Source organism: Prionailurus viverrinus, chromosome A1 (genome assembly GCF_022837055.1).
Source record: "Prionailurus viverrinus isolate Anna chromosome A1, UM_Priviv_1.0, whole genome shotgun sequence".
Lineage (NCBI taxonomy): Eukaryota > Metazoa > Chordata > Mammalia > Carnivora > Felidae > Prionailurus > Prionailurus viverrinus.
The window spans coordinates 478,330-505,695 of record NC_062561.1 but is presented as its reverse complement, the minus strand read 5'-3'; the positions used below and the strand labels follow the sequence as shown (position 1 = coordinate 505,695).

Genomic DNA, 27,366 nt, shown 5'->3' with positions numbered 1-27,366 from the left:
TTAGACATATTAATACACACATTATGGGAGTCTCTGAAGGAAAAGAGAAAGAAAGGAGCAAAACAATTATTTGAAGAAATAATTTCTGAAAACCTCCCAAATTTAGTGACAGACATGAATCTTTAAATCCAAGAAGCTCAATGTTATGGGTTAAATTATATCTCCAAGCAAGATGTGTTGGAGTTGGAACCTGAGAATGTGACATTATTTGGAGAAAGAATCTTAACAGAGATAATCAAGTGAAAATGATTATGGTAGGTCTTAATCCAATATGAGTGGTGTCATTAAAAGGGGAAGATTTAGGTACAGAGACAAACACAGAAGAATGCATGTGAAGATGAAAGCAGAGATTATGGTAATGCAAGTCACAGACCACCCAAAATTTCCAGCTAACCACCAGAAACTAGGAGAAAAGAATGGAATATTCTCACTCACAGCTCTAAGAAGGAACCAACCCTATTTATACCTGAATCTCACACTTCTAGACTCCAGAACTATGGGGCAATAAATTTATGGTCTTTAAGTCACTTAATTTGTGTAACTTTGTTATTGCAGCCCTCGGAAATGAATACAGATTTTGATTTTGAGAAGGAGGATGTTGCTGTAAAAAATACCTAAAATGTGGGTGTGTCTTTGGAATTAGGTAATGGATAGAGAAGAAGTTTTGAAGTGTTTGAATGAAAAGTCCAGATTGCTTTGAAAAGAATTTTGGTAGAAATATGAATGTCAAAGTTTCTTCTGGTGAGATCTCAGACAGAAATTAGGAGCATGTTATTGGAAACTAGAGGAAAGGCAATCCTTTATATAAAGTGGTAGAGAACTTGGTTGAATTGTATTCTGTCAGATAGAAAGTAGAACTTTAATATTTAGCTGAGGAAATCTCTAAGAAAATTGTTGAATGTGCAGCTTGGTTTCTCCTTGCTGTTTACAGTAAAACATGAGAAGACAGAGATAAAGAATTGCTAAACATAAAGGAAACATAACTTGAATTTAGAAAATTTTCAGCCTATCCATATTGTAAACAATGAGAAAGTATGCTTAGAGAGGACACCAAGGGTGTGGCTGAAGAGATTATGGGCAGGTGGCTTGTGGATCCAATCAATCATCTCAGCAGAAACTTTGCCAGCTTGAAATGGAGGGAATAGAGATGGGAAGAAAGAAGGAAGGCTGTTGAACTTATGGGATTCTATAGGCAGGAAGTGAGCTGATGGAGCTATTCAGCCCTGCACATGTTTTATCTTTGAAGAAAAAGGTATAATGACCCTGAAGGTAGTTCAGAGGCTGGCGTGTCTGCTACTGCCACCAGGAGCCCAGAGGGCACAAGTCTGAGAGGCAGGATTGACTTGTCCTCTGTTCCAAGAGGTGCAGCCTCCTGGGTTCCACAGCATGAAGACAAATACTCAATTCCAATAATTGAGGCTGCTTCTAGAGCTGAGTAGGTAAAGCCAAAATAGGCTGAATAATCCTAGTGGGACTGAAAGGTGGAGCATCTAGCCAGTGAAGATTATTCTCAAGTCATAAGAATCTAATAGAATTTGCCCCGCTAGGTTTTAGATTCCTCTGGTTTCACATATTCAGATATAGACAAGAATTTTGCCCCAGCTTGTATGCTACTAATTCTTCACCTGTACTTGAATTAGACGATGAGATTTGGGACTTTTGGCTGATGATACTTATGTATAAGATTTTGGACTTAGAATTGATGCTGGAATGATTGGGATGGGATGAATGCATTTTGCATGTGAGAAGGACATGAAGTTCTGATGGAGCAGAGAGTAGACTGCTTTGGGAACTGTGTCCTCCTCAAAAAATATGTTGGAGTTCTAACCCCTCAGTACCTCAGAATGTAACCTTATTGAAGATAGGGTTTTACAGAGGTTATCAAGTTAAAATAAAGTCTTAGGTGGGACCTAATTCAATATGACTGGTGTCCTTATTAAAAAATTGAGACAGACAAGTTGAGAAAATGCCATGTGAAGGCAGCAGAAGAGACTGGGATAATGCAGAAGCCAACAAGTGGTAAAGATTGCCAGCATACCACCAAAATCTAGGGAAAAGACATGGAATGGATTTTCCCTCTAAGACCTCAGAAGGAATGAAACCTGCCAACACCCTGATTTTAGACTTCTAGACTCCATCACTTCAGACCACAAAATTTTGTCATTTAAGCTATCCACTTTATGGTATTGTGTTACAATGGCCCTAGGAAGCTAATACACTCAACAAACCCCAAGTAGAATAAACCCAAAGAGACACACTCATATGCATTATAATCAAATTATCAATAACCAGAGACAAAGGCAGAATCTTGAAAACAGTGTGAGAGAAGCAACTTGTCATGCACAAGGGATCACCAGTGAGATTACTTGCTGATTTCTTCTAAGAAACCTTTGAGGAAAGAAGACAATACGGAGATAAATTTAAAGTGCTGGAAAAAAAAAAAACCCTGTCAACTGAGAATTACAGATCAGCAAAACTGTCCTTCAAAAATAAGGGAGAAATTCAGCCATTCACAGAGAAACAAGTGGTGAGGAAATGCACTACCACTAAAGGGAGTCCTTTAGGTAGAGCTAGAAGGATGATAGAGTGTAGCTCTAGCATGTAACTCAGAGCCACATGAAGATATAAAGATCTGTGGTTCAGGTAAATACAAGGACACACATGAAAGAAATATTAATTTTGGTTTGTAACTCCACTTTTATTTCTATTTATTTCTATAGGATAATATCTATTTCTATAGGATTTAAAAAACAAAATCAGAAATCTATTAGCACACAATGTATAAAGATTACTTTTTTAATATTTATTTTTGAGAGAGAGAGGGCACACAACCAGAGAAGGGGCAGAAAGAGAGGGAGACACAGAATCCAAAGCAGGCTCCAGGCTCTGAGCTGTCAGCAGAGAACCTGACAGAGGGCTCGAACTCGTGAACCGTGAGATCATGACCTGAGCCAAAGTCAGATGCTTAGTCGACTGAACTACCCAGGTGTCCTAATGATTAATTTTTGACATCAATAATATAAATGGGGAATTTGGAGCTGCACAGGAGTAGGGTTTTGTGCAATTAAAGTTGGTATAAGTTCATATTAGATTGTTATAACTTTAGAATATTATATGTAATCCCCATGGTAATTATAAAAAAAACTACAGATATATACAAAAGGAAATAAGAAGATAATCAAAACATGAAACTACAACATTTGCAAAGCCATGTTCCCTGTAGCATTATTCACAATAGCCAAGAGGTGGAAGCAAGCCAAATGTCCATCAGTGGATGAATGGATTATGGAGAGAGTTTTAGTTCTGCAAAATGAAAGTTCTATAGATCTGTTGCACAACAATGTGGGTATGGTTAACGCTACTGAACTGTACATTTAAAAATGGTTAGATAGTAAATTTTGTTATTTTTTATGACAATGTTTTTTTAAAAAATATAAAAAGTGACATTACAAAAAAAAAACCCCACACAACTAAACACAATAGAGATAAGTAATACAAGAAATGAGAGACAAAAAAGCTAGAAGATATACAAAAAACAAATAGCAAAATGGCAGAAGCCTTTCCAACAGTAGGTACTTTAAATGGATTAAACTCTCCAATTAAAAGGTAGATTTGCAGAATGGATTTTAAATCTTTTTTTTTTTAATGTTTATTTATTTTTGAGAGAGAAGGAGAGTGCAATTAGGGGAGGGACAGAGATTCCAAAACAGACTCTGTGCTGATAGCTGAAAGCCTGATGCGGGGCTTGAAATTATGAACCAGGAGATGGTGATCTGAGCCAAAGTTGGATGCTTAACTGACTGAGCCACCCAGGTGCCCTTACAGAATGGGTTTTTAAAAAATGGTCCAACTATATGCTATCTATAAGATAATCACTTTAGATCCAAAAACATACATTGGTTGAAAGTGAAAAATTAGAAAATGGTATTCCATGCAAACAGTAACCAAAAGAGAGCCCGGGTGGCTATGCTATTACCAGACAAAATAGACTCTAAGTCAGATAATATTACAAGAAACAAAGAATGACATTATACATTGATAAAAGGGTCAATTAACCAATAAGACGTAACAATTACAAATATATATGCACCAAACATCAGAGCCCTCAAATATATGATACAAATATTGACAGAATTGAAGGGAGACAGTTTTTCAATAAAAGGAGACTTAAGTGCTTCATTTTCTTTTCTTTTTTTTTTTTTTTTATGAAATTTATTGACAAATTGGTTTCCATACAACACCCAGTGCTCATCCCAAAAGGTGCCCTCCTCAATACCCATCACCCACCCTCTCCTCCCTCCCACCCCCCATCAACCCTCAGTTTGTTCTCAGTTTTTAACAGTCTCTTATGCTTTGGCTCTCTCCCATTCTAACCTCTTTTTTTTTTTTTTCCTTCCCCTCCCCCATGGATTCCTGTTCAGTTTCTCAGGATCCACATAAGAGTGAAACCATATGGTATCTGTCTTTCTCTGTATGGCTTATTTCACTTAGCATCACACTCTCCAGTTCCATCCACGTTGCTACAAAAGGCCATATTTCATTTTTTCTCATTGCCACGTAATATTCCATTGTGTATATAAACCACAATTTCTTTATCCATTCATCAGTTGATGGACATTTAGGCTCTTTCCATAATTTGGCTATTGTTGAGAGTGCTGCTATGAACATTGGGGTACAAGTGGCCCTATGCATCAGTGCTCCTGTATCCCTTGGATAAATTCCTAGCAGTGCTATTGCTGGGTCATAGGGTAGGTCTATTTTTAATTTTCTGAGGAACCTCCACACTGCTTTCCAGAGCGGCTGCACCAATTTGCATTCCCACCAACAGTGCAAGAGGGTTCCCGTTTCTCCACATCCTCTCCAGCATCTATAGTCTCCTGATTTGTTCATTTTGGCCACTCTGACTGGCGTGAGGTGATACCTGAGTGTGGTTTTGATTTGTATTTCCCTGATAAGGAGCGACGCTGAACATCTTTTCATGTGCCTGTTGGCCATCCGGATGTCTTCTTTAGAGAAGTGTCTATTCATGTTTTCTGCCCATTTCTTCACTGGGTTATTTGTTTTTCGGGTGTGGAGTTTGGTGAGTTCTTTATAGATTTTGGATACTAGCCCTTTGTCCGATATGTCATTTGCGAATATCTTTTCCCATTCCGTTGGTTGCCTTTTAGTTTTGTTGGTTGTTTCCTTTGCTGTGCAGAAGCTTTTTATCTTCATAAGGTCCCAGTAATTCACTTTTGCTTTTAATTCCCTTGCCTTTGGGGATGTGTCGAGTAAGAGATTGCTACGGCTGAGGTCAGAGAGGTCTTTTCCTGCTTTCTCCTCTAAGGTTTTGATGGTTTCCTGTCTCACATTTAGGTCCTTTATCCATTTTGAGTTTATTTTTGTGAATGGTGTGAGAAAGTGGTCTAGTTTCAACCTTCTGCATGTTGCTGTCCAGTTCTCCCAGCACCATTTGTTAAAGAGGCTGTCTTTTTTCCATTGGATGTTCTTTCCTGCTTTGTCAAAGATGAGTTGGCCATACGTTTGTGGGTCTAGTTCTGGGGTTTCTATTCTATTCCATTGGTCTATGTGTCTGTTTTTGTGCCAAGTGCTTCATTTTCAAGAACTACAAAGATTATCAAGATGAAAATAGATTACCTGAACAACAGTATAAACCCCTTACACATGAAAGACATATATAGAACATTCAAGCCAACAGAATTTTTCTCAAGTGCACATGAAACATTCTCAGGATAGACAATACGTTAGGCAACAAAACAAGCCCTAATAAATTTTAAAAGACTGAAAACATACACAGTATCTCTCCTAATCACAATGGAAGAAGACTAGAAATTAACAGAGAAAAACTGAAAAATTCACAACAAACTTATGGCATGTAGCAAAAGTGCTAAAAGGGAACTTTACAGCTGTAAAATATATACAGTAAAGAAAAGAAAGATCATAAATAACCTAATGATAAACCTTAAGGGAAAAAAAAGGTAAAATAAACCCAAAACTGGAAGGAAGAAAATAATAAAGATTAGAGCCTATATATAAATAAAATAGAAAAAAGAGAAACAATGGCTAAAAAAAACAAAATCAAAAGTTGGCTTTTGAAAAATTAACAAAATTCACAAACCACTGACTAAGAAAAAAAGGAAAAATGCAAATTACTAAAGTCAGAAACAAAATGTGTCAATTTGGGGCACTTGGGTGGCTCAGCTGGTTAAGCGCCTGACTTTGGAGCAGGTTTGTGAGTTTCAGCCCCACATTGGGCTCTGTGCTGACAACAGGGAGCCTGGAGCCTGCTTCAGATTTTGTGTCTCCCCTCTCTGCCCCTCCCCCACTCACACCTCTGTCTCTTTCTGTCAAAAGTAAATAAAAACATTAAAAAAATTAAAAGAAAATGGGTGAATTGCTACCGATTTTAATAAATAAAAAGCATTATAAGAATCTACTATAATTAGAAACACCTACCAAAACTGAATCATGAATAAAAAAAGCTGAGCAGACTTGTATCTAGCAAGGAGACTGAATCAGTAATCAAAAACTTCCAAATTAAGAAATGCCCTGGATCATATGGCTTCTATGATGAATTCTATCAAACTGATAGTTACCTAAAAGGAGGTGGTTGGGGGGGATGGGTTAAATAGGTGATGGGGGATTAAGGAGAGCACTTGTGAGGAGCACCAGGTGATATATAAGGAAATAATGCATCACTATATTGTACACCTGAAAATAATATTACACTGTAAGTGGAATTAAATGAACACTTAAAAAAATTAATACCATCCCTTCTTGGACTCTTCCAAAAAACTGGGGGGGATAAACTCATCCTAACTCATTTTAGGAGGCCAACACTACCAGAAACTAAAGCCATACATAGACATGATAAGAAAACTATAGACCAATACCATTTATAAACACTGATGTAAAAACCCTCAACAAAATACTTACAAAACAAATTCAATGGCATATTAGAAGGATTATATATCATGATCTAGGGGAGATGGATTCCTGGAATGCAATGATGGTTTAAAATACAAAACAAACTAAAACAATGCAAAAGACATTAACAGAATGAAGGAAAAAGAAAGACCATGATCATCTCAGTTGATGCAAAAATTGTATTAAAAAATTTTTTTAAATATTTATTTATTTTTGAGAGACAGACAGACAGAGCGTGAGCTGGGGAGGAGCAGAGAGAGAGAGAGGGAGACACAGAATCCAAAACAGGCTCCAGGCTCCAAGCTGTCAGCAGAGAGCCTGATGAGGGGCTCGAATCCACAAACCACCAGATCATGACCTAAGCAGAAGTCAGATGCTTAACCGACTGAGCTACCCAGGTGCCCCAAAAATGGTATTATTACTTTTTTTTAATTTAAATTCAAGTTAGTTAACATATGGTGTATTAGTATTGGTTTCAGGAGTAGAATTTAGTGATTCATCACTTACATTTAACACCCAGTGCTCATTCCAACAAGTGTCCTCCTTAATGCCCATCACCCATCTAGCCCATCCTCCAACCCTTCTCTCCCTCTCCTCTAACAGGAATTGAAGGAAATTTCTTCAACATCATAAAGGCCATATGAGAAAAACCCACAGATACCATTGTCAACGGTGAAAGACAAAAGCTTTTCCCCTCAGACAGAAGAAAAAGATGCCTGCCTTTTCTACTTGTATTCAACATGATATTAGAACTTCTACCAGAGCCATTAAATAAGAAAGAGAAACAAAAGGCATCCCAACTGCCAGAAGTAAAATAATCTTTTTTGTAGCTGATATAATTTTATATGTACAAAACTCTAAAGAATCCACAAAGAAAACCTGTTAGAAAAAAAACTCAGCAAACTTACAAAATATAAAACCAAGACATAAAAGTTAGTTATGTTTCTATTTAGCAGTAATGAAAAATCCGAAAATGAAAGTAATAATTCCCTTTACAATACCATCCAAAAAGGTGATACACTTAAGAATAAACTTAAACAAGACACTTGCTGTATATTACACAACAGTGATAAAAGAAATGAAAGAAGACAAAAATAAGAGGAAAGACATCCCACATTCATGGATTGAAAGACCTAATATTGTTGACAATACCACCCAAAGCAATCTACAATGCAATGCAGTCTCTATCAAAATCTCAGTGATGTTTCAGGCAGAACCGAAAAACCCACCCTAAAAAAGTCATATGGAATCTCAAGGGACCACAAATTACCAAAACAGTTTTGAAAAAGAACAAAGTTGGAGAACTCACACAGCCCGATTTCAAAACTTGCTATATAAAGCTATGGTAATCAAAAAAGTGTGCTACTGGCATAAGAACAAATAGACTGATGGAGTAAATAGAGATCCCAGAAATAAACCTTCACATATATTATGGCTAACTACATATTGACAAGTATGCCAAGACCATTCAATGGAGAAAAGACCATCTTTTCAACAAACAATGCTGGGAAAACTGGACATCCACATGGAAAATAATGAAATTGGACTCTTCTCTCATATCATACACAAAAGTTCACTCGAAATCAAAGACCTAAGTCTAACAGCTAAAACTATAAAACTCTTAGAAGAAACCATAAGGGAAAAGCTTCGTAATGTTAGATTCAGCAAAAATTTCTTGACTATGACACTAAAAGCACAGGCAACAAAAGAAAAAAACAGAAAAACTGGATTACCAAATTAAAATTGTTTGTGGATCAAAGAATGCTACCAAGAGAGTAAAAAGGCAGCCCACAGAATGGGGGGAAAAATCTGAAAATGATGTATCTGACAAAGGATTAAAATCCATGATGTATAAAGAACTCCTACACCCCAACAACAAAATAATCCAATTCAAAAACGGTCAAAGGACTGGAATAGGTCTTTCTCCAGAGAAAATATACAAATAGCCAATACACACATGGAAAAATGTATTCAACAATCTGAGCCATGTGGAAAATGCAAATCAAATCCATAATGAGATACAATCCATATCCTAAACAGCTATTACTTAAAAAAAAAAGTGTTGGTGAGGATATGGAAAAATTGGAACTCTTATGCATTGCTAATGGAAATATAAAATGGTGCAGCATTGTGGAAAACAGTTTGGCAGTTCTTCAGAAAGACAAACCGAATTATAATATAATTTAGCAATTCCAGATCTAGGTATAAACCCAAAAAAATTGAAAGCAGAGACTCAAACACTAGAACACCCATGTTAATAGCGGCATTATTCACAATAGCCAAAAGGTTGAAACAATCCAAGTGTCCATCAACATATGAATGTATAAACAAAATGTAGTATATACATACACTGAAATATTATTCAGTCATGAAAAGGAATGAAATTCTGATACATGTTATAACATGTAAACATTATGCTAAGTGAAACAGATAAATTCATAAAGACAGTAGGACAAGTTATCAGAGGCTGGGGTGGGGAAGAAAAATGGGGAGTTATTGTTTAAGGGTTACTGAGCTATTTGGGATGTGAAACAGTTCTGGAGATGAATAATGGCAACAGTTGCATGACACTTGGGGTATTTAATGGTACTGAACCATACATTAATGGTTAAAATAGTTAATTTTATATATGTTTTACTTCAATTTAAATATAAGACACTGTAAAAAAAATTCAATAAAAGAAATGTATGCAAGTCCTAACTTAGGGCCAAATAAGGCGACTTCCACAACTTATCTGGGGAGCCCGCAGAACATGGTACAGGGTTTAAGATGACAGGTTCTGAATGAAGCTACACTACCCAGTCTAATCCTGGCTCCGCCTTTCTGTAGCTGTGTGACCTCAGGCAAGTTGCTTCATCCTTTTGGTCAGAATCTCCAATCTATACAAAAATACTAGTGTCTTTCTCACAGGATTGTTATAAAGATTAATGAGTTATTCACTTATTATTCCCCTTAGAATGAGTTAATTCATATGAAGCACTGACACAAAGAGATTAATAATGACGAACTCATTGTTAGTAGCTAGCTAAACAAACCCATCAATCCACATTCAAAATTAAATATGAATGGCTTTGATCTGAATTTATTTTGGTGTTCAAATTCAGAAAATTACCTAGTAATAATTAATAAATTCTCAGATGTTCACGGTCAGAAACAGGTTTTATCATAGTATTTTGATGACAGTTCTACGTGCTTTCCTATTGCCCAGATTTCATAAGGTAGCAAGAAACACATATATTAGGTATCCTTCACTGTCCTTTCCTTCTATATTTCACTAATTTGCATGATTAAGAGTTTCTTAAATTACTACGAATCATGAGAATTTCTTGTTTAAAGTTGCAGCTATGAAACTTAAATTTACAGAATGTTGGTACTGGATTGTTCTAAAAGTCATACTAGGTACTCATTTCCCTTATACATTGCTACTTAAAATTTGAAAAAAAAAATACTTGGTCTCTAAGGAATACTAAATACTTACCAACTGAAGATAGAAATCAGTAGGACTATTTATATGACAAACCATAACTGAAACATCTGTCATTTCTTTAGGCAAAACAGGTGGGTGATAATGTAAAGTCATATTTTTTTCAGAGTGGCTTCTTGGTGATTGTGACCTAAACCTAATCGAAAGCACAATCAAAGCATAAGCAAGAACCATTTTCTTCAAAGAATCTCTTCTCTTAGCAACTTGGTCTGAAGAAAAGACTTGTGCATATACTTATTTATCTACCAAGAGTATTCCCTTTCCAATTTCTCTTCTAATACATTTCTTGGTATTGTCTCCAATTATCAAACTAGGTTAAATAAGATGTCAAGTCTCCAAAGTCAACAATTGACCTTCAATTTTGTGTTGGAACATTTTTGAGCCAGGCCTGTTTCTTCTACTCAGATTCAAGGATTCTCCTCTTTTGAACAAAAACAAAACAAAACAAAAAAACAGTTTCTCATCTTTCAGTTAAATTGATAACCACAGTTCATAGTAGCACCCAGGCCAGCTGAGGGTCTCCGTGGGCCCCCTCCAGCTCTAATACTACTCTTATTTCTCTACAATGAAACCTACTTGGGTCACTTCCAGAGTCATCTCCCCACTCAGACAAAAAGTTAGTATCTTCCACTATCTCTCTCAGTCGTCCTACTTTGTTCATCAGTGATGGGGGTGGGGGAAGAAACTTGAAGTATCTATTCTAGATTCAGACATTAAATACAGAGTGGGTGATCATGAACTTACTCTAAAGGGTAGAAAATTTAAGTCAGGCACTGTTAAACTGTAATTCTTAAAACCCTAGGGGAGCTGTCTGTGAAGTTATCGGGAGTCTAAAATTTGTTTCAGTATCTACAGTTTCTATTTTGAGTTGTAATTGAGTTTTAATTTCTTTATTAAATTATCTGAATGTCATTTTCTGACAACTATACTTAGAAAACTAATAGCGTTTTTTTTAATCTCTTAATGTTCACTTTGGAGTCAGTCCATAGTTTTTAAAGGTAAATTCTGCTATTCCAATTTATAACTATAATCTCAAAAGTATTTAATAAGTTACCTACCTTGCTAATTCCATAAAAACTAATGCATCTCTAAGAGACACAGGCATATCACTGCTTATTTGATTTGTTGGTGGTTTCTGCAGGTCTACAATAAGCACACCATCTTCTTCTCTAAAAACTTTCATTAAAACAGCCTTGTTATTTACCATTTTCAAAAATTCTACTTTAGCTTCTTGTCCCCAGCCTTCATTCTGTGGAAAAAGTAAAATTCCAATGTACTTAGTAATTATAATTAGTGCTAATGGTACAATACTCTGGATTTATCTTTGGTTTGGTTTTGTTTGGATTTGGCTTTATACAACCAAAGACTGCAAACGAGCAAAGGGACTCAACCATAGACACTAAACAACAGTTATGGTCACAAACCCAAGGTCGGTGCTTATGTATGCACAATATATGGATGTGTGTGTGTGTGTGTGTGTGTGTGTGTGTGTGTGTGTGTGTGTGTATGAGCTCTATGCCCAATATGGGGCTTGAACTCACGACCCCAAGATCAAGAGTCACATGTTCTGAGCCAGCCAGGTGCCCCTAGACCTTTGATTTTATGAACAGTCTCAAGGTGTCCATAAGCTATTGTACTTTAGAATTTAGTTTCACCTCTGAATATTAATACGAAGATTATAAATATTCTAAAATAAAACAAGTATTGCATAGTTTTTTTTCTCTTAAATGACAAATTCAAAAGGTAATTTTGAAAGTATAATGGGAGCCATGTAATGCAATCAAGATATCTGTAATCATCAGTTAACTGAGTTTCCGTTAACTAGGAATATAGGAGGTACATGCTACTTAAACAGTAAGGATAAGTATTCACTCATTTAAAAAATTTTTAAGTTGATCTTTGAATCTTTAAGTCCTCCCCATCATACCTAAAGTAAATTTTAAGAGTTAAAACTATACATTTCTGGTGTTCTTTATAGATTTTAAATATTAATCCCTTATCAGATACATTATTTGCAAATATCTTCTCCCATTCAACAGGCTGCCTTTTCGTTTTGTTCATGGCTTCCTTTATTGTGCAAAAGTTTTTTATTTTGGTGTAGTTCGAAATACGTTATTTTTGCTTTTGTTTCCTTTGCCTGAGTAGACATATCTAGAAAAATGTTACTCTGGCCGATGTCAAAGAAATTACTATGTTTTATTTAGGACGTTTATGGCTTCAGGTCTCATATTTAGGAATTTAATTCATTTTGTGTTTCTTTTTGTGCATGGTATGAGAAAATGGTCCAGTTTCCCAGCACCATTTATTGAAGAGACGGTCTTTTCCCCATTGTATATCCTTGCCTCATTGGTCACAGATTAATTGATCTTATAAGCATGGGCTTATTTCTGGGTTCTCTATTCTGTTCCATTACTATTTTGATTAGTATAGCTTTGTAGTATATTTTGAAATCTGGAATTGTGATACCTCCAGCAGAGCTGTTGAATCGCTCTGTTGTATACCTGAAACTAATGTAACTGTGTGTGCCAACTATGCTCAAATTTTGAAAAAGCTACATGTTTCTTAAAAAATAAAACCTCTTTCTAAAGGTTATAAAATTAAAGCCAACTCAGAAAATGCCAAAAATTACAAAAGACAAAATTTAAACCAATTTTACCATTTTGAGGAAAACACCGCATGTGATATATTTCCTTTTACTTTTTATTTATTCATTCTTCCAAATATATGTTGAATGCCTACTATGTGCTAGGTAATCTGCTATGTGCTGGGAATACAATGATGGGCAAAGACACAGACTCCTGCTTTCATAGATTTCATAATAATGTAACAGTTTAACATATATTCTTACACACAATTCCTGTCCTGTAGGAGTTGTTGAGTCTTGCTGGGGAATAGACAATGCAAGTAAATATGCAAGTACTTATGCTTAAATATTTATGAAATTTTTCCTAAATACTGCAAAGTAATATGTGATATGGGCTACAACTAAGAAACAAAGTGCCACAAAAATAGTAAAGAAATGGAAACTTACACTACACTATATTTAAAAATTTTTCTCTCCACATCTGACTCAGATTTAGTGGTTTATTTGGATATTTCATCTATAATTCCATGCATATATGCTTATTCAACTCAATTTCCCACTAAGAATATTTCTAATTATGGAACCTGAAGTTCATTTCCTTTTTTACTGGCACTGATAGTTTATTATGCAAAATGTACTTACAAGACAATTGGTGCCTCGAACTTACACTTTGCAATCTGACTGGTAATACATAGCTAAAATTGGAATATTTAGCCCCCAAAGAAGAAATAATTTAAGTCTCACTTACCGGATTCTGTGGAACAATGTCTTTCAATGAGCATGGCAGTGCTAACGGCTGGATGTCTTTCAGCAGCTCTTCAATATACGGTTCAGACTTCCTAAGAACTAGGCATAAGTCATTTATTACTATATGCTGCTCAGCAGTGTGTTCTGATCTTGCGTGGGTATCCCCAACTCTAGAAGAATTCAAGTGGTATTTATTGAAAATAATACTTGAAACACAAATTTGCTTTCCTCCATAAAAGGTATGCATTTCTTTTTTTAAAAATATAATTTACTGTCAAAACAGGTATGCATTTCTAAGGATAGTCTCCTTAAGCTGAATCTTCCAGAAAGTTATACTCTGATTCATACTTACTGCATAGCTTTAACCTAGTTTTTATAAGTACAGACATTGATTTTTCTCTATAGAATTAAATCTCAATTGACTTAATCTGAATTGTCTTTCATATTTCTATTTGGCTTAAATTTAAAGGGGATAATGATGTCCTCAAACAGAAATCTATTTATTTATAAAGCTATGGCCATTAGATAGTGACCATTTTATAGTTAATAGTGGTCCTTACTATAGAAACATTTTCAGTTTTATTTTTATTATTTTATCATTTTTGTTTTATTTTCCTAGAAGACTGAGAGAAATATTTTTGAATACCTACGGTTAGACACTATGCCACTTCAATATGCACTGATAAAATTATAGAAGTCTGATCTAAAATTTTACTGAGTCATCCTGCAGCTAGTTGTAATACTTTATTTAAAGGAAATACTTTTGTGCATCATTCCCTGTTTTGAAGCAACACAGAAAAGCACTTAAGTTTGGGTTACATCAAAAATCTCCTTTGGGGCGCCTGGGTGGCGCAGTCGGTTAAGCGTCCGACTTCAGCCAGGTCACGATCTTGCGGTCCGTGAGTTCGAACCCCGCGTCAGGCTCTGGGCTGATGGCTCAGAGCCCGGAGCCTGTTTCCGATTCTGCGTCTCCCTCTCTCTCTGCCCCTCCCCCGTTCATGCTCTGTCTCTCTCTGTCCCAAAAAAATAAATAAACGTTGAAAAAAAAATTTTAAAAAAAATCTCCTTTTACTAGCTCCTCACCTAGTAACATTGATAAATGATAATACTTCACTAATTTAGTAATTAGTAAAACAAATTATAGAGCCAAATTATATGCCTTAGAAGTGAAGAATGATAAATTACTCCTCTCTATCCCCATTTTCAATTTCCTTTATTCTTTAGTATCCCACCCCCATGATCAACAGGCCAGAAACATGTAACAACTATAAAACATCATACCCCGTAACAATTAGGACTTCAGAATTTCCAAAATCTACCATGAATATTTGTATTAGTGCAACTTCACGGACTGAGAATTTGGTTGGACTACAAAATTTTCTAATATTTTCACTTTCTATTGGAATTAATTCAGTGATAGTTCCTCGACACCACATTCCATTTTCAATACTGTTGACAAATATTCTTGCACCTAAATAATGAGGAAGACAAATCATTATCAGTATTTATGGAGAAAAATACCTAATAAGCTCTAACTTACGAACACATATATCAGTTTCATCACGAAGAAATCTTAATTCATTTATTTACTGAGGACATACACATGTCAGGTGCTATGAAAAAAATAAAGGTAGTATACTGTGATAGTTTCTGTTATATAGCTAAATAGGGAGCTAAAAACAAGGTTAGCAGTCTCTTATTGAAGACCTATGTTTTATGAACTATACCAAAGATGAATGAGACCATCCTGCCATCAAGAAGCTCAAGAAAGAAAAAGAGATGGACAAATGACTGTACTTACAACAATAAAAATTTTCTATCCATGCGTGTGCACACATAGATGTACAGATATATAAATGCTGAAATCTGTAAAATACTTTGGGAGCATAAAGGAAGAAGCAATTACCTTCTCTTGATAAAGAGGAATGAAAGTAAAGAAACAATGAAAGGCAGTATGTGACATGCCAAAATTAAATACACACTGGGAGTTCAGAGAAGGGGAAGATGAACCAAGGACATAGCAGCAGAGGAAGACCTTAGGGAGAGATCAGATGAATTACAAATTAATAACCAGGAAAAAAGGTCAAGAAAGAAGGAGGCCTGAATTTGAATGCTATGATCTCAGTGATGTTCTCAGTACATTACGTTTGAATTTACTTACTCCACACAACAACCCTATGGAGATGGTGGCAAAGAGGTAGGAGGAGAATCCAAGTAGTCTTAGAGTCCATCCTCTTAACAACTAAGTTACCTATCTGAGATAAACTGGTAGATCTGACCACTGATTATATACAGAGGGATCCTGTATAATCCCCTCTGGACATGCTAATAAAAATAGGATAGTTGAGAGGCACATTAGGGCAACCTTTTAATTTTAGTTCTAACCAAAATGTTTATTTGGCCTAAAGATTATCATCAACCTTTCTCTTATGTCGATGTACCACGTAACCAATTATTTTGGCTTAAAGATTATCATCAATGTTTCTCTTAGGTAGATACACTACATAACCAATTATTCTTAGTTTTAAACTATACACTATTAAACCATTCTTTTAAGTTTATTTATTCATTTACTTTCAGAGAGAGAAAGATAAGGCACATGCATGAGAGGGAGGGAGGGAGGGAGAGAGAGAGAGAGAGAGAGGGAGAGAGAGAGAGAGAGACAGAGAAAATCCCTGCACTAGTGCAGAGCTTGATGTGGGGCTTGAACTCCCAAACCATGAGATCATGACCTGAGCCGAAATCAGGAGTTAGACACTTAACTGACTGAGCCATCCAGGAGCCCCAAACCATTTTTTTTTTTGATAGGTAAGTTAAAAGACTATTGAAGACATTTGTTGTCCTTTGCAGTGAAGAGCATATGTAGGAAAAAGGAACAAAAGGATATCCTCCTGAAGTATCATTTCACATTTCTTCCCTTATCACTCATTACTCAAAATATAGGTACTTAAGTCATGCAAATTTATTTGCCTTGAAATAATAATTGTCCTTAATTGAAAACAATGAATGACTTTTTGGCTTTTTTAGAAAATTTTCTGAATCTAAGCTGAACTCTTTCGGACATGTATTAAATTTTAGAGAATTACTTGTAGCCATAAAAGTTAAGTTTAATACAACATTTCTTTCTTCTTAGATACTCAACAGTTAAAAGTTATCTAAAGTTAAAAATTACTATTAATTTTTGTCAGAAGTATACGATAATCCTAATTTTTGAATATTCTGAGAAGCTACACAGATAAGCTGAGAGTTAGTCACACTCTTAAAGTACTATATAACTAACAGCTAATACTTTTTGGTATTATACATAGGCATTGATTGCTATTAATAGATGGTTTTCTCACTCTGTTAATAAATCAAACAAATAATAGCTTCATCTTATTATAATCAAATTTAGTCAATGTATTATAAGGAAAACATTTGCAATAAGACCCTAAATTATGGCAAATTACACAAACCCTCAGTGTGGGTACCCTCAAAATATACTACCCTCTGTGGGGTCCTAGGAAACAGGTACCGGTGTTCTCCTGCATCTCATTTAAGTGCTTAATGACATCCTCAATATTCACATGTGGACAGCAAGGGACTAACAGCCACAGTACAAGGAATCGTGTTAGAGGCCAATTTTCCCTGGAGACAGGGAAGCAAACTAGATAACCTGCGACGGGCTTTGTAATTTAAAAAAATAACTCCTTTCACTCTGTAATTGAGGTTTTATATATACTTCACTCAGCAGTCAATATTTAGCTAACTTACCTAAATAAAATTATATCACTACAAAACTTTTAAGTTTATTTTGAGAGAGAGCCAAAGAGAGCACAAATAGCAGAGGGGCAGAAAGAGAGGGAGAGAGAGAAACCCAAGCAGGCTCTGCACTGTCAACGCAGAGCCTGACACAGGGCTCGATCACACAGACTGTGAGATCCTGACCTGAGCTGAAATCAAGAGTCAGACACTCAACTGACTAAGCCACCCACGCACCCCTCTTATAAAACTTTTATGCTTTTGGAACAAATCTGTATTATAAAAGGTCTATAAGGATTAGCCTATAAGGGTTGGCCAAATACTATATAATATTTACATAAACTTGATATTTTAGCTTGGAGTAATATTTCATTACCTAGCTCCAAAAGGTCTGAAGGATCAAGGTGTAAACTCTTATTGCAAAACTCATCGACCTTCTTTTCCAGTACTGTTGCATCTTTAATTTGTGAATACTTCCGGACATAAAAGTGGCAAGGATGTATTACATGGCTTACAAAAACTAGCTCTGGAGAACCTAGATAAGAATATTTAACCCATATTAACAAATCATAAGTTAGGAATGAATTCACAAAAACTGAATGCAATATCCTCTAAAAGAATATTAAGTGTCTTGTGGCATTGAAAACTCTAGAATACTTAAGCCCCACAAAAAGAAGTCCAAACCCAAAATAGTAACTAGACTGATAAAGTTCCCACTACCAACATTAAATCCTTTAGCATAACCTGAACTGCAACTATTTTATTTTACATGCCAGGTATTTTAAGTGGAATTGTAGTTCACGTGGTAGTTAGATGCTGAAGTCAAGATATGCTATAACTCTATCATATTACAACAAAACATCAGTTTATTTATGGATATTTTGGAACTCAGAACTCCATTGATATTAAATAGACTTCTTGCATATCTCAAAAAATCCTGTTTATACTATATCCAAAGAACTAATAATTAGCTCATAGATACTCTGAATCACAAATCTTACCTGGCTAGAAAGGGGTGAAAAAACATCTGGGCAAAGCCAAATACTAAGGACCATTTAGGGGAAGAGATATATGTTTTGGTGGAAGCTGGGGGTGGTAGTGAGGGTAGAATAAAAGAAAAAAATATTCTGTTTATAGCAGTAATGAAGCCAAGTGTAGCTACTGAAAAGATGTTCAGAATATAATGTTACAAAAAAAAAAAGGAATTAAAAGAACAGAACAGTGTGCACGGTGTGCTATGTTTTTGTATAAAAACAAGTTAGAAGAATAATGTATGTGTATTTGTATATGCATAAAGAAACTGTGGAAGGGAAAGAAGGACCGAATGAAATGGGAACAGTTAGGTAAAAATTTCACAGTATTTTAATACATAATTTTTGAACAATGTAGATGTTTCATTTGGTAAAAATGTTTAAAACTCAAAAACTAGGAGGAGTGGAATTGGAGACAGTCAAGTATAGACAGATGATAAAAACTGAACAAGTGGATCATTTTAACTATCCAATACAGATCACAAAGAATAATATCCATATTGAATATGGGGTAAAGAGATAAATATGTGTAACTGGGGAGACAGTTGACAGAAGTGTTATAAATTTCAGAAACATTTTTGCCAATAACAGCCAAAACCTTTAATATTCAAAAGGAAGAAGTTTTAGTTGATAGTAATATTCATTTTACTCACTGCCTTCATACTATGTAAGAGTTACTTTACGTACAGCAAACTCCACAACATCAAGTTCAGAGTTGCTAAAGTACCTGCTTTTGATCCAACAGCGGAAGATGATTTTTTCTGAAAAGGCTTTTTTGGATCTCTAGGTGTTTCCACAAGATAATCTGTGAAGCGTGCTTCATCAAAATAGGAAATAAAGGCAATTGTACTAGTTTTATTAAGTTGACAATGGTATACTACTGTTTAAAAAGCTGTACTTGAATTGGCAAAATACTGGAATGGTAAGACTCCTTGTTATCAGTAGGTAAAGTCATAATAGATTTCTTAAATCACTGAGATTTCAGTGATAATAATACAATGGAAACAACTGAAAACATGCTCCTCCTTTTTTTTTTTTTTTCATTCAAAATGTCATTCTGCAGAATCAACCAATGAAACAGACTGAGAAGTGATGGATAACAGATCTCTTAACTCACTGAGATTTCAGTGATAAGATACAATAGAAACAACTGAAAACATGTCGTCCCCCCCCCCCCCCCCCGCTGTTTCATTCAAAATGTCATTCTGTAGAATCAACCAATGAAACAGACTGGGAAGTGGTGGGTGGAAGAGAACTAAAATGGAACTTGAAAATGGTCCTAAAGAAGACCAGTAATATAACTACACAGTAGTAGTAGTTAATGGGGAGAATACAACATTGTAAATCTAATCAAAGTATTATGATACATTGAAATGTTACAAAATAGATGCTATTATATTCATGACAGATTTTATTTCAGATTATGTAACAGGTTATATCTTTAAAAAATTTTTTATAACAGATTATATCTCAGAACAAAGATTTAGGAGAAGCTATTCTTTAAGGACAAAGACATGAGATCGTTTCTACAAGTATCTTCATTTTTTATATAAGGTTTATGTGTAGAACACCAAAAAGTCAAATACTTCAATTAAACCAAACATTAAATTAACATCTTAGAGTTTAGATTATTGCATTAAAAATAAAAATTATCCTAACTCTGGAAAATGTGAAAGCAGGGACAAGGAATCAATGGATGTTAACTCATAATGAAGAAGGTATAAGATAACAGCACTATGTTTCTATTAAATATAGGGACTAATTTTGTTTCTAATTACAGACATATTGTTTCCTTGCTTTTGTATTTTCACTCACTTTCCAGGTTTTCTTCAATAATTTCTTCAATTATCACATCAGGGCTAGATCCCATCTGAGGCAGAATAGTAATGGTTTTAGGGGATGGTGTTGCAACAACCTCTTTCTGTGGCTGGAAATCTTCTGCTTCTAAATGCACATCATTGGTTTCCCATTGCAAAGAACATGGTGGGGCTTCATTATTTAGGAAAGACACATCAATCTTTTTCTTTTCTTGTGATGGGTATGTATCATGACAAGAACATTCCTTTTTATGATTATATTGCTTTTGAACATTCTGTTCTATTTCATTTTCTTGGGGATTACATCTGTTTAAAAAATAGACAAGTATTAAGAACACTTGTGATGAGCACTGAGTGTTGGAAGTATGTGACAGATCACTAAATTCTGTACCAGAAACCAATATTACACTGCATGTTAACTAACTGGAATAAATAAAAGTTGGGAGGAAAAAAATACATAGGCATATGGCTACTTTAAATTGTTTCATAAATTTTTTGTATCTACATTCAAGTCATTTCCTATTCACATGACAGTTAATAAGGTGACACATATAGGAGTGTCTGGGTGGCTCAGTCAGTTGAGCATCCAACTCCTGGTTTGGCTCGGGTCATTATCTTGTGGTTCATGAGTTTGAGCCCCACATCAGCCTCTGTGCTGGCTGTGTGGAGCCTACTTGGGATTCTCTCTCTCTCCCTCCCCTGCTCATGCTCTCTCTCTCAAAATAAATAAACTTAAAAAAATACCATGACACATATAAAAAGGTAAAGCTGTATAGGTGCCTCAGAAGTATCTTTTACATAGCCTTACTGATGTATAATTTGCATAACATGAAACTCAATCATCTTTACTAAATTTACAGTTGTGCAACCATCACCATAATCTAATTTTAGAACATTTTAATCTAATTTTAGAACCCAGAAGGAACTTTTGCCCATTCCCAGCCCTAAGCAAACCTAAGGTTTTTTTTTTTAATATGAAATTTATTGTCAAATTCGTTTCCATACAACACCCAGTGCTCATCCCAACAGGTGCCCTCCTCAATGCCCAGCACCCACCCTCAATTCCCTCCCACCCCCCATCAACCCTCAGCTTATTCTCAGTTTTTAAGAGAAACCTAGGGGTTTTAAAAGGTCAACAAGAGGTATAATCAATGAGAAGCTGAAGGAAAAAGTTGATACAGTCATGTCATAATCTTCTAGTCCTAAAAAACAGTGAATATAGGCTTAAAAAAATCATTGTGATTTGGCTTAGCTGTTTGATTTTAAATTATGGTTATTTCTTCTAATTCCCTAGCTTAAAAATAAAGTATAGGAAACAGTGAAGGGTACAATCCTGAACAGATCATTAGAAATCTCCACCTAGCCTAAAAACCACCTTTAGTCTGAACCCTTTGGGAGGTATTATTTGGTTGCCACTAACCTACAGCTAATCGTTTATATGGTTGACTCCATGTTTTTCTATCTTCTTCACATATCCACATAGATTTAGGCTATCAAATCTACAAGTACAGAAATTCTATCAAAGAAATGAGATGGAGTCTCAAAAAGCTTGTCTTTTAGTTAACCCATTACGAATTTAGCTTCATCACAGATCATCACTGAGAAAACATTTTAGGGCTGGAAGCAGACCGTGCTCTACATGGAAAACTACCTGACCGTGAAGACGGGCAAGGAGATCTTTGGCACCATTGGCATGTGGCCCAATGCCAAGAATAATCGCGACCTGGACTTCACCATTGATCTGGACTTCAAGGGCCAGCTGTGTGAGCTGTCCTGCTCCACTGACTACTGGATGCGCTGGGGCGGCATCCGGCTTCTGCCACCCTGGCCGGGCTGGCCCTGCACGGGCCCAGGGGCTGCAGCATTCTTAGGCAGTTTGGGGGCTCCCTCTTCCTTTCCTTCCCTCTCTCAGAAGGGGGTTTTAGGGGCCTGGGCTGGGAGGAGGGGGCACATCGTGACTGTGTTTTTCGTAACTTATGTTTTGATATGGTTGCATTTATGCCAATAAATACTCAGCTGGGATGGGTAAATAAATAAATAAATAAATGGCATTTTAGGGGTGCCTGGGTGGCTCAGTCGGTTAAGCGTTGGACTTTGGTTTCAGCTCAGGTCATGATCTCATGGTTCATGAGTTTGAGCCCTGCGTTGGGCTCTGGGCTGACAGCACAAAAGCTGCCTGAGATTCTCTCTCTCTCCCTCTCTCTCTGCCCCTCCTCTGCTCTGTCTCTCAAAATAAATAAACTTAAAAGTAATTTTTTTAAATAAAAAAATAAAAAGCATTTTAGAAATAAGAACAAGGCCAATTAGATTCAGCAATGACACATTATCTGTTTCTTCCAACAAAAGGTATGCTTTGAATACACATTGAATTCAAAAGATATGTATATCTGAGGATATGTATATGTACACAACTTTGCAAACCACACATTCCTTTTTATAACAACTCTCATTTGACCTGGGATATTTAACACTGTCCACCAAGTCCAGTCTCAAACTCCTCCTTGACTTCTAGAGCACCACTTGCTCCCCATTTGTTCTTCAACCTCTGCCTATTACTTCTCAATCTTGTTTTGTTTTATTTTTGCAGGTTGCCCTTTTTCAGTTTTAAAACTTAATATTTTTCCAAGGTACTGTCCTTGACTTATGTCAGTACCTACTCTTACTGGGCAAACCCATTGTTTAATTACCACCTGTAATAAGTAGAAGCAGATTACAGTGTACTTTCTCTTAAAACTAGGAAAAAATTTAAGACTACTCTGAATTAAATTTAAAATCAAAACAAGATATATGCAGACTCTTAAAGAGACAGAATAGCTTTTGATACTAAAAATGTTCAATAGTGACAATATTCAAGTTATGGAAATATCTAGAAGAATGTATTCATTGCAAAGACTGATGATTATCCATGGAAGCACAAAAGTAAGGTCACAGACAAATATGGTACAGGGTTCCACACCTGGGGGAAGATGCCCTGAGCCCAAGGACTGGCACTCTAGACCTCTGGCAGGGTCTTTCCTCTGAGGTAAGAAATGTGCTATCTAAGCCTAATGCTATTAAGCTACTTGATTAATCTTTTCCCCTTTATTCCAAACAAAACTGCAAACAAAGAAATTTTTGATAATTTCGCTTCTTAGGCCTGTCTGGACTAGAAAAGAATCCCAACACAAGTATCCTAGTCCCTGTGGCAATTGTATTTGTCCATTAAGTTAATAAACTAGCATTCTGGCTAAACTGGAATTCAGTTTTGTGAATCTGGCTTACAGGAGTTTACCTGGCTTAAAGCAGATCTGCTCATGTCTGTTCCTGACCTTTTAACACTGTGGGCTAAACTCTAGAAGGTAATGAATGTGATGCTCCCTGAGGGATGATTTCCCCTGGACACATACCACTTAAAATTGAATGAACTTATTTTCTTTCGGTGGGTTTCTAAACCATCTGTATTCTGACTAATCCTAAACCTAGAATCAAGTTCAAGACCTTTTCTTAAGTTTTAGCACATGTAGCTAACTGCTCTCTGGACATTTTCCCCCATACATCTCATCAACAACAGTAACTCAACATGTCTACTATCCCCAACTCCCAAATTTTCTTCTTGTAGTCCCAATCTTGGTGAATACCAATCCATCAACTTAATCACCAAAGCCAGGCCTGTAAAGGATGCTTCTCTTTCCCTCATTTATCACACTCAAACAATAAGTTTTATCAATTTTCCCTACTTAGCATTTGTCATATCTATTGCTCTCTAGTGATACTACCTATGTTTCGTTTCTCATCATTTGCTGAGACTATTGATACAATAGCCCCACTGATCCTTCAGCCTCTAGCCTCATACTCCTTTCCAAATAATCCTATAAATAGCCACCAAAGGTATCTTTTTAAAATTCAAACTAATTATTTTATTTTCATGTTGAAATCATCTTTTAGTGGTTTTCAACTGTCTATAGCTGTGCTGTCCAATAGAGCTTTCCATGATAATGCAAGTGTGGGACTGTCCAACATGGTAGCTACTAACCACAAGTGGCTACTACTGAGCACCTGAAATGTGCTAGTACAATTAAGGAATCCAATTTTTCAATTTTTTTTTAAAGTAATCTCTACGATCAACGTGAGGCTCGAACTCATGACCCCAAGATCAAGAGTCACAAGCTCTACCGACTGAGCCAGCCAGGCACCCCTCCAATTTTTTCTTTTAACTTTGTTTTAATTAATTTGTGCTTAAATTTAAATGGGCACATGTGGTTAATGGATACCATATTGGATAACATGGATGTAGAAAAAAAAAGTCCAAACTGCTGCACAGCATACAAAGTCTTCAGGATTTAGCTTATATGTATCGTCTACCAAGTGAAATTATATATGCAGTTCCTTGAATGTAGTATGTTATCTCACTGACCATACCTTTCTTTCTGTTATGATGCGTCCCTCCTTTTTGATTGCCTTTCCAATTGTTAGTCATTTTTCATAGATAAAATTTTCCTTTTCCCAAATCGATTGTTACCACCAAAAATGGACCATTCCTTTCCTTTGCATCTCCATTAAATTCTGTATATATTACTATCATAGCAATTATTCACTTTATTGTTTACATATGTCATCCTCTACTTATTGTAACTTCTCTGACATATATAATGTTTATCATGTTAGTGCTTAGAACAAAATCAGTGTTCAATCCTGTCTGAATGAATGAATCTCAAAGATAACTTTCACATATATATCACTTAATACTGATTCCAGGTCGTTTCATTCTTAAATATCTCACACAGAATTTAATGGATAGAACCATTGCCCTTTATATTATTTTACAGCTTTTGAATCATACATACAACACATCAATTTTCCTGTCTCTTAGGTAATTTGTCTGTCTCTTAGACTCTATCAGATATTAATGGCATGTTGCCATTCTTATACTTACTTTGTTAAGCTCTCAAATTCAATCTTTCCCATATTGTTGAACATACAGATGATCTCACTACAATTCATTTTCAACCTGAAATAAAACACTAGCATGTAAGTAAATGTTCTAATCCAAGTTTATTACTTTCTCTAAAAGTCAGCTGAACTGAACTATTACTTTCTATAAAAGTAAACTATTACTTCCTATACTTTTACTATTACTTTCTATAAAAGTCAGTTGCTGACATTAAACTCTAAAAGACAGAACATTTTTAAATGCTCTAATACAAATCTGTTACTTTCTTTAAAAGTCAGTTGCTGACATTAAAAACCCTAAAAGACAACAATTTTTTTCTTTTTCCTTTTTTTGTATTTAATTTTTAAAATTTACATCTAAGTTAGTTAGCATATAGTGCAACAATGATTTCAGGAGTAGATTCCTTAATGTCCCTTACCCATTTAGCCCATCTCCCCTCCCACAAGCCCTCCAGTAACCCTGTTTGTTCTCCATACTTAAGAGTCTGTTTTGTTCCCCTCCCTGTTTTTATATTATTTTTGCTTCCTTTCCCTTGTGTTCATCTGTTCTGTGTCTTAAAGTCCTCATATGAGTATTATGCTAAGCGAAACTAGTCAGAGAAAGACAAATATCATATAACAATTTTTTTCTAATGTATAAGTTACTATTACATTATATGGTTGTTAATTTGGGAAACATTTGTGACCCAAATTTCAATTTATAATTGCTTGCTATTTAATAAATCTAGGCTCTAATACATTTTATACTTAATTGTTATGTTCTCCTGAGTTATAACTTCTTACCTGGGAGAATTCCTTAGTTTTAGAGTGCTAACTTGTAACAATTCACTCTCAAATGTTAATTTCAAAGTACGGATAATCTAGAATCAGAAGAGAAGTGTTACTCAGATGTGAAATTTTTAAAAAATAATTATCGCTAAAACAAATTAAGATTTTAGAATTAAAACTATATCCTTTAATAAGTGTTTTACTAATTAATGTGTTCAAGGTTTGATTTTAGGCATCCAATGAGAGCAAATCAGGTGTTTATGAATTTTTTCCCTAACGAAATTTAAAATCTTTTAGAGATATAAATAACAGATAACAACAAAAGACAGTAGTTAACAAATAGAATATAGTTATGTAATCACAGAAAATTCTGATCAGATTCACTCTGCATTTGCACTGCTATCCTCAAATGTCTTTTTTGCCTCATCTTCTTAATGAATCTAACTAGGGAGAAGACCAAATCTTATCACTTTTTTACACCTCCTAATGCCTCATGAACATGTGTAATACAACTGGAGAGAGGCCTGACCAAGTAAGATGGTGGCAAACTCTTCACCCTTCACTTATAGACTTTGAAGGCAGAAAAACCAATGGCTTCTATTTTATACCTCAGTTCTTCCCAAACACATGCTTATCTGTGGGAAATGAGGCCATGAGGATTCAAAGACAATAGAGTAGGATCTATATCCAAAGAGAGCAAGGTAGAACTCAGAAAAAAAGATCAATGGTTAACCCTGTCTTGTCAAACAATCTCATCAGAAACATGTTTTTATTTTTGCCCAACTATGCTCCCTAGGCACCTGGATAGATGACAGGACATACTGGACACACCCTATCTCTTGACCTGCATATTCGGAGAGGCAGGAAGAAGGGGGAAAAACCCTGAATGAGATCTTTAAGTTAAATTTTATTTTAGAGAGAGAGAAAGCAAGCAGAGCATAAGTGAGGGAGAAGGTGGGGGGGGAGGGAGGGATGGAGAGGGAGAGAGGGAGAGAGAGAGAGAAAAGAGAGAGAGAGAGAGAGACTTTTTTTTTTTTGAGAGACAGACAGACACTCTTAAGCAGGCTCCATGCTCAGCACAGAGCCCAATGCAGGGCTTGAGCCTGTGACCCTGGGATCATGACCTGAGCCCAAATCAAGAGTCAGACGCTCAACTGCCACCAGGCGTCTTTTGAATTAAGTTTTTACGAGCTGACAGACATATCTAAATTCATATCATGAAAAGAAAAACAAGTCCCATTAAGTTTGCTGCCCTTATATATCCTCATTTTTTATTCAAATATCTTAGGAACATCCATTTTCAACTCAATGTCACCCTACTTGCTTTCGGATTGTGTG

At 35.6% G+C, this 27,366-nt stretch overlaps 1 protein-coding gene across 3 annotated transcripts in view; it reads right to left on the bottom strand.

Moving 5' to 3' along the window:
- Positions 1 to 27,366, bottom strand: part of RNF17 (ring finger protein 17) — a 128,769-nt gene that overhangs the window by 59,624 nt on the left and 41,779 nt on the right. For all 3 annotated transcript variants that reach the window (XM_047873453.1, XM_047873439.1, XM_047873446.1), the window contains exons 8-16: positions 26,044 to 26,120; positions 25,244 to 25,318; positions 20,330 to 20,637; positions 19,242 to 19,331; positions 17,860 to 18,018; positions 15,024 to 15,213; positions 13,744 to 13,912; positions 11,470 to 11,660; positions 10,406 to 10,547 (exon numbers count right to left, since the gene is read on the bottom strand). In XM_047873453.1, the coding sequence (XP_047729409.1) occupies positions 10,406 to 10,547; positions 11,470 to 11,660; positions 13,744 to 13,912; positions 15,024 to 15,213; positions 17,860 to 18,018; positions 19,242 to 19,331; positions 20,330 to 20,637; positions 25,244 to 25,318; positions 26,044 to 26,120 (1,401 nt within the window). The remainder of the gene's footprint in view (positions 1 to 10,405; positions 10,548 to 11,469; positions 11,661 to 13,743; positions 13,913 to 15,023; positions 15,214 to 17,859; positions 18,019 to 19,241; positions 19,332 to 20,329; positions 20,638 to 25,243; positions 25,319 to 26,043; positions 26,121 to 27,366) is intronic.